The sequence below is a fragment of the Varroa jacobsoni genome, unplaced genomic scaffold (assembly GCF_002532875.2).
Source record: "Varroa jacobsoni isolate VJ856 unplaced genomic scaffold, vjacob_1.0 contig05539, whole genome shotgun sequence".
NCBI lineage: Eukaryota > Metazoa > Arthropoda > Arachnida > Mesostigmata > Varroidae > Varroa > Varroa jacobsoni.
The window spans coordinates 1-8,485 of record NW_019215609.1 but is presented as its reverse complement, the minus strand read 5'-3'; the positions used below and the strand labels follow the sequence as shown (position 1 = coordinate 8,485).

The window sequence follows — 8,485 nt, the reverse complement described above, 5'->3', positions numbered from 1 at the left end:
CAGTTTATCCCTGAAGCGATGAGTTCATATGTACATTTATTTATAGAGTAAATCAATTTAAATAATATCAAACTTGCTGATATAAATATATGTTTTTTTTCACTAAAAGGTGCGTTAGACTTTAATCGAACAAAGGTAAACGTTATCACCACGGCTGTGTGTCTTTAAATAGAACAAACTGATCAGCTGTGCTTGCCGGCATCATGGTTAAACGGACCACCATACGACTGGCCTTATAAATGCCTAATTTTCCTTATGTGGTCCAAATTAAATATACAAATGCACGGTTTGAACGATGCAGTCAAAAAAAGCCGAGTAATTAAAAGAAAAATCCAACTTGTATGACCAAATCAATGTTCATAAACATTGATTTAGTTACGCGAGTTGGACGTCTAAATCTCTGCATGTTTAACAGGTCAGCGCCACGTGTTATGTATTATCAGCAGCTAACCGTTGAGAGCGTACTTACATGTTTTTAGGACTGCAATCGATGTGATTTGCTCACATTATATGATTCTTTATTTTTAGGCACAATTTTTCGCTGCCCCGGCGCAGGTAGGAGTATTTTCGTGTTTGTGATTTTTATGGCATCATACGTATTTGTGAACGGCTAGCCGTAAAACAATATAGATGCTTTATAATGCAAAAAATAGTTTTTTATAACAGACCTGAACTATATAACCTGACTTAGATTTTGTTTCGACTATTTCGTAGTCGAGTCTGAGCTTTGCTTAATTTGCTGCTGTATAAAATATGATCATGGTATAAGATTAGTAGTGGTCGATTTATAATCACTGCTTCGTGGTAATTAGCCAGATTAAAGTGAATTATTGGAAAAATAATTTTTTAGTGTTATAAGAGAAAGAACAAATTTGAATTATGTAAATTTAAACATATAACGTAGTGAGAAACTATGCTACTTAAGCTACACAACAGAATACAAGTTTACGGTTGTGCTATCGAGCTTGTATATGCATTCCATGTATTGTGAAAATATGTAATTACTCAAAATTTTTAGGGCCTTTTATCTATTCTAATTACTGCATTTTGTCAAACTTTTAGATGGAGGTGGAGCCGTTGGTCGGGAAAGACCGGGAGGGCTTAAAGCAATATTATATTGCTAAGATCGAAGAGCTTCAGCTGATTGTGTCAGACAAGACTCAGAATCTAAGAAGGTAAGTAATTTTTAATACCCATATTACATGCTTTGCTTTCGGTATCGAAGTTCCAATTTTTTGTAATCTACTTTGCTGTCTGTTCAAAACTGACAGTTAACGACTTCTGACGTACACTAGGTGCTTGGTTACGTGGGTGACGGTTAAGACTAAAGCACGATTCTGACCTATTTGATCTGCTTCAGGCTGCAAGCACAACGAAATGAGCTGAATGCGAAAGTTCGTTTGCTACGCGAGGAATTGCAACTTCTGCAAGAGCAAGGTTCCTACGTGGGTGAAGTTGTCAAGCCAATGGATAAGAAAAAAGTGCTTGTCAAGGTGCACCCGGAGGGCAAGTTCGTCGTGGACATCGATAAAAACATTGACATGAGCCAGGTACCAGATCCCATCACAAAATCTAATTCACGTGAGCACAACATTGACAAAAATATGTTGCGCTATTCTTGACGGATTTTTATTTGTGTCTCTTTTTCAGTCTTATTGAAAAGCCGACCTTTCAATTGAGATCATAGAAGCAGTTTCCTCTTGTCAATCGAGTTGGTTGCCTAGTACGATTCCAGGGAGTTTTTGGGAATTTTTACGTGTTCATTTACTTTAATATTCAGTCATATTCCATTGGACAACTTTATTTCAATAAAAAATTACACTGTACGTTTGTTTGGCTGTTCGTTACAGGTGACTCCTAACTGCCGAGTCGCTCTGCGCAATGATTCGTATACATTACATAAGATACTGCCGAACAAAGTCGACCCTCTTGTCTCGCTTATGATGGTGGAGAAGGTGCCGGACTCGACCTACGAAATGGTAGGCGGGTTGGACAAGCAGATAAAGGAGATTAAGGAGGTCATCGAACTGCCCGTCAAACATCCAGAGCTGTTCGAAGCGCTAGGTATTGCCCAGCCAAAGGGCGTATTGTTGTACGGGCCACCCGGCACCGGTAAAACGCTACTGGCGAGAGCCGTCGCGCATCACACAGACTGCACATTTATTCGCGTCTCCGGTTCGGAACTCGTACAGAAGTTTATCGGTGAAGGTTCGCGAATGGTGCGAGAGCTGTTTGTGATGGCCAGAGAACATGCGCCGTCAATCATTTTCATGGATGAAATCGATTCTATCGGCAGTTCCCGGATTGAGAGCGGATCCGGAGGCGACTCTGAAGTGCAGCGTACCATGTTGGAACTGCTTAATCAATTGGACGGTTTCGAGGCGACGCGCAACATCAAGGTGATTATGGCCACAAATCGAATTGACATTCTGGATTCGGCTCTACTTCGTCCTGGCCGTATCGATCGAAAGATCGAGTTTCCGCCGCCTAATGAGGAAGCCCGTCTTGACATACTTCGAATACACTCGAGGAAGATGAATCTTACGCGTGGCATCGATTTACGAAAGATCGCTGAAGCGATGCCCGGCGCCTCTGGAGCAGAGGTTAAGGGCGTTTGCACAGAAGCTGGAATGTATGCTCTCAGGGAACGACGCGTTCACGTAACTCAAGAGGATTTCGAAATGGCGGTTGCTAAAGTTATGCAGAAGGATGCCGAAAAGAATATGTCGATTAAGAAACTCTGGAAGTGAGCCAGCGGCATTTTTAAAAAGCGTAAAGAATATAATAAATAGAAAGTGCGATAGAAATTATGGGGCAATCAGAAATGAATTGCATATATAATAAAAAGAATGATCACTTAGCCGTTGTCTAGTTCTGTACTAAATACGCGTATAGATATGCTGTAGGCATGACATATAATCTTTGAATAAAATAAGAAAATACGGCTTCTCGATATATACCGACGTAGTGCCGACAGAATTATGCTGGTTATAATTTATTTCTGTGGGACAATCCAATTGTGTAGAATTTGCAGAACGAGGTATTTTATTTTGTTATATCGCATTTTGCAAAGGCACTCAAGGAACTAGATGTTATGGGGCAACTTATTCATATCGTTTATCATTAAAGCAATAATTCGAAATATTTCTACCGTAGCGATTAACGCCCATTGCAGGCCTTTTCTCCAGTTTTTTATGGTACTGGTCCGTATTGCGGTCTAGATCGTATTAATGAAGTTATCACTATTGACTATTCGCATTTTTAGACAGGATTGAATGAGTTGTGTTCATTTCCAAACAAAAGTAGCCCACAGGCGCATTAACTTAATCTTATATCGACCTTGGCATTAAGTCTACGCCAGTTAGCAATAGATCACGATGATATTAACTTGTGTTTCTATAGACTAAGAGATTGAATTTTGATAGGTCATTCATGCTATCGCATTATGTGCTACAAAAAACATATCATAATCTCCATCACCGTTACAATGCTATGCATCCGTTAGCAGTGACATTTCTATTTTTTAGAAGTACAGGGTGTTCGAAATAAATTGAGATAAAATTTTTAAAAATAATGTGTATACGGCTTAATTGCCGAACTGAAGCGGTTATGGAAATGACTAGCAATTACATTGGATTAACACATCCGTATGGGATGTTTTTGCCAACGTATGTGAAAAGTTTTCATATTTCATTCAAGTTCCGCCTATAAAGGGGCTACATTAATCTTGTCACGACAGTTGATGAGGACTATAATCTCCAGTGCACAAAGCGTTTACTCTTGTATACCGTATGAGTAGATCATCAACGCCTGCTACTTCATAATTAGCCGAGAAAACTACGTAGAAGGACTGGACAACATCGCGGATGGGAACATCCCAGTGCGGTTGACCCACAACTGTTCCTGCAGTTGCTTTCTGAAAACAAGCCAGATTCCTAAAAATATGACTATATGAATTGTTTTCGTTTCGAGTTTTCATATTACTTAATAGTTAGTTGGTTAAAGGTCAGCAAATCAAGTTTTTATGATTTATAACTCGTGTTGTCATGCACCGTAGACAGGGCATAAGAACGTTAATTACGTTAATTAAAATGAATTATTATATAACCATTAGGACGGATATATACTTGATATGCCAACAATAAAGATCAGCTTTACTTTCCTTGCATTAGCACTCATTTTTTCTGGAGCACATACGAATCGAAATCACTATTTGGTTTAGCTGCTTTTTTAGCCTCGGTTTTGCAAACCTAATCTTTGTAGTTCTTATATCATAAATCACTGAAATGCGCTGACGCTATTTTGCAGGAAAATGTGCGCCATGGATGTTTTGCTCGAAAAGCGAATCAATAATAAGTTTTCTATTTTTTTTTTATTTATTAAAGTACATAGCAAGCTGGTTTATTCACTTCACATGCACTAATATTTACGGAGTAGTAACTATTATTCTATGCAGCTTCAGAATATAAAGTCTCTACTATAATCCAATAGCTCATGGTGAAGCTTAACTTCAAATAGCCATTATTGAATATATATATATATATTACTGAATTCATGAAATTTAAAACTACTCTTCATTCTGACGATTTTTCCTCATGTAGATATTTTAGAAATACCACAAAAAGTTATACAAGTATTTAAGGGATATCCCGTGTATTTTTCTTCTTTCTACCGAATCTCTGGCATCGTGTTGGCTCAGATATAATCAAGAGTATAATCAAAAATAGTATGCTATTTTTGCCAGGTTGTAATTTGCTACAACATTATGAACCATTCCTAAAATAATTTAATAATAATATCTATTATTTTGCTTGCGCTCTCCTTCTCTTCTGATTTCGTAAAATATGATTTTAGACTGTGCGAAAGGTTTTTATGGAAAGTAAGTAGGAGTGCTTTTATTGTACTGGTTTTCTGATCCTTTTTTTATTGCTTTAGTCTATCTGGGACTAAAGGCATTCGAGAACCTTAAGGATTATCGCGAAAGCTGTAACGTGCCTCACTAAATATTATAATTTTTTTTTCGTTTGGGCAGAAAAACTAGTGAAATAATTGGCTTTTGCTAAGAATCGTTTCAAAGCGAAGATTCGCATTCTCTTTTTGCATTATTATTTTGTGTGCAAAAGATGGAAAAACATCAAAGCACTTCACCTGGCTAGAATGAATTTCTATGAATGAACGACTATGAATATTTAATGAAAATATTCTATAAACGAAAACAAAAAATATAAAAAGTTGCATTAGTCATTATTTATTTACGGCCTATATAATTCTTATCACGTATACACTTATAGACAAAAATGTAAATCCTATATCATTACAAGAAAACGCTAATTTTTTGTCGTATAGCTTAGAAGTTAGCTGCCAGTTGAACGGTGAGTGGAAATGAAGGTCTTGCATTTTTCAGAACATACTTTTCAAGCATCAACAGCAACTACAGAACCTTACCTTGAGTTACCTTAAACCTAGTTCTTCTACAACGGTTGCTGCAAATCTACGATTCCTTTAATTTATATTATTTTTGATCATTTCAAAGATCGTAATACTGAAATTGTATTTCGATTTAAAATCGCCTAACAACTGCCGCTTGATTAGGTCATTAAACCTTAGTGCAACCTTTCTGAGACCATCTTCTTTATACATTCCCTAATTAGCTTTTAGCGTGAACTGAGTGATATGGCGAGTTTGTCTAGAGCCGAGACAAACGTGTGAATATCCTTATAACTGCTGTTCTCTAGCGAGGTAGCTATGTTTTTGTTTTGTCTCTTGTGCAGCTTACAGACTTCGCTATTCGGTTCGTACGAACCACAGGCTCCATTGACGAAATCTCCGGCAATAGTGGTCAGAATAGAGCGCATGAAAGTCTCAGCATCTTCGCCACACGTTCGAACTGCGGTGCACATACATTCGGTGTAGAAAGCGAAATTACAACACACCGGCGGAATCTGTTAAATAAACGATTTGGCAGATAGCAAAAGTCAACATTGCAACAGAAAAACATCTCATTTTTTTAGAATACACCCTTAATTTGTTGTAAAATTCAAGACCGCATGAGGGGTATTCCATTTGCGTCATTTCTGCCTAAGTAGTTTTTGGTTTACAGACTCAACTAATAAATCACACTTTCAGAGAGTAGTCTGTGACCTTAGTTTTAAATTTGGCAATATCGTTAAAACTCCTAATTGATAACTGAAAAGCTATTCACGCTATTCCAGCTGCTTCTTTTAGGCCAATCTGGCCAAATGTAGTTTTACCAAGAATTAAATGTTAAATGTAAAAGCGCTTTTATTTATTTATTTTAAATTCATAATAGTATTAAAACCAGAGGGTATGTTATTATAAAATCGCTAAAAATGATTCTTCATATAGCAAGGGCTTTAGGTCGATTGCTATGAATTAGTTATAAAATACTGACGTTTACCTTTTCTCGCAAGGGTTTTCCGATAGAGTCGTTGGCAGCTCTGTCTGTTGACAGAATGAAATCAATCGAACAGTTGCGCAGTTTATCAGAGAGCTTGTTCAAGCAAGGCGCGATGCGTAAATATGCGTCATGCTGAGCCGTTGTAGGATCGCAACGAGTCTCGAACTCATCACGAATCGCATCAAGGAAAAATCTGATTGTACCTTTTACCAGCCCAGCCGTGCAGTTTTCGGCTCGTGCTCGGACACATCTATAATGAATGATACGCGTCATAATAAACCAGGTGATCCTGTATCGAATATATAACCTATCCATAGTAAAGAAATCTATTACATTAGGTAAAATATATCCTATTTTCGCTAATTACCAATAGTCAGTGAAGGATTTGGTTTTTTGTGGAGTTTTTTCGGGACTTCTACAAAATATTACCCTGACTGATAAAATTACCGTATAATATATCGAAGTATATTAGATAATTATATAGTGAACAGCAGAAAGAATGAGAAAATCATCCGCAATTTTAACCCCACGGGCCAGATCTGACGTGCATAAATAGATGTGCAGCGTAAATGTGCACTAGTTTTTCTTCTAATAGATAAGCTTGTTAAAATAGACTTAGATAAAATAAGGTTCCTAATATTTTATCCCCCTATGTTTGAATTTTTAAATTTAATATAATGGTGGATGTTTCTTTCAATATGCGTCAAAATGCTACCAATATCATATGCGTTTGAATTGATCTTAGAATTGGCCGTGATACGAAAGTTCCCTAGACTATGTATTAGTATTCTATGAGAGTAGCCAACGTTTCAGCTGCGTCCTGACGCTCGCAGTGCTCTTCAAGTTCTGTGGCGGTGATTGGTGCTCTAACGTTATCCGCGTCGGTGTGCCATAAAAATAGATCCTGACCACAACGATCGAGGTAATCGTAACTGCAATCAGGTTGACCGATGTCCTGCTTTGATGCCAGAACACCCAAAACGAATCCTTCGAGCAAACCGCACAGCACCAAGTGTTTCCTGTCCACCAGAGGTCGCTATATTAAAATTACTTGTGATGTTCCCGATGTATAAGTAAAATGAGTAACTTGTGGAACCAACAAATTGAATTCTATTTAGATAGTCACTCAAGGTTCTACAAGTACGATGTTGTCGACAGTGGTTTCCACAAATGTCTCTAAAAATGCATGCAGTAAAACTACGCACCGCAACACCAGATCGTACCTAATGTGTAATGCAGAGCTTATATACCTGTGTAAACTCCTTATATCTACAATTGTGTAACATTAAAATGTAATATACTGGAACTATGTTCATCAGCTAAGCCGCTTGAAACTCTACCGTCATCGGAATTTAATCAGCAATTAAAAAATAAATACATTAGGCTTATGCACTCTGCTACTCTACAAATTGATAGGTTTCAAGAAGAATGAAAAATCTACTCACAGTACACAGAACATTATCCTTTTTTTGACTTTTTGCCTTTGTATAAACACGCTGCAAGAAAACTGAGCAATACGTTAATGCTTTTTCAAATTTCGCGTGCCTACACACGGAACATCGTGAGGAGGCGGGTAGCTCACGTCTACATTATCTGGAGTTGTCTTCGTTTCTAGCGCGAGTGACAACGCTTCTGACCGACGGAACAGCTGCCAAGACGTTGAGCACGATGGCGTGCGTATGTGTGCTCGTTATAAGGTGATCATCATGACCTTGGGAGTTGTTTATGCATATGAAAGCGTTTCGGCACGGATGTCACATAGCTACTGGATATATGAGCTGTTCTACGATTTAGTCTCCCCACAAGGAAAACAGCATTTCCTTTCGTGAAAACTAAGCGGTGTTAGCGAACGAGTATGCTCAGACTTATTCCAAAAACTATTCCGAATAAACCAGTTATATGTATTTAACGCGCAGAAATGGTAATAGTGGTAACGGAGAATTGACAACGGACTAAACGGGCTGTAGTGCTTGAAAATAAATTAACCTTCTAATGGACCAGATATAATGACAGCGTCTTCAAGATAACGACTAAGATGACAATAAAATCTCAGTGTTTATATATATC

General features: G+C 37.7%; 2 protein-coding genes across 3 annotated transcripts; one reads left to right on the top strand and one right to left on the bottom strand.

The window, feature by feature from the left end:
* Positions 1-528: 528 nt before the first annotated feature.
* Rpt6 (26S proteasome regulatory subunit Rpt6) lies at positions 529-4,162 on the top strand (the record flags this gene model as incomplete). The annotated part of the gene is given in 4 exon segments (XM_022854926.2): positions 529-555; positions 1,063-1,175; positions 1,361-1,550; positions 1,851-4,162. Coding segments are annotated over 4 exon segments (1,230 nt in total), but the record flags the coding sequence as incomplete, so codon positions are not given.
* A 1,063-nt stretch (positions 4,163-5,225) lies between these two features.
* Positions 5,226-8,107, bottom strand: LOC111273224 (uncharacterized). Of its 2 annotated transcripts, none has more exons than XM_022854927.2 (4): positions 7,864-8,103; positions 7,225-7,437; positions 6,419-6,668; positions 5,226-5,942 (listed from the first exon to the last, which is right to left on the bottom strand). In XM_022854927.2, the coding sequence occupies exons 1-4, from the start codon at positions 7,875-7,877 to the stop codon at positions 5,655-5,657; spliced, it is 765 nt and encodes a 254-aa protein (XP_022710662.1). In that variant the 5' UTR covers positions 7,878-8,103; the 3' UTR covers positions 5,226-5,654. The 2 variants fall into 2 exon arrangements, with proteins under 2 accessions (XP_022710662.1, XP_022710663.1); XM_022854928.2 differs by having other exon boundaries at positions 5,728-5,887; positions 7,864-8,107.
* Positions 8,108-8,485: the final 378 nt, after the last annotated feature.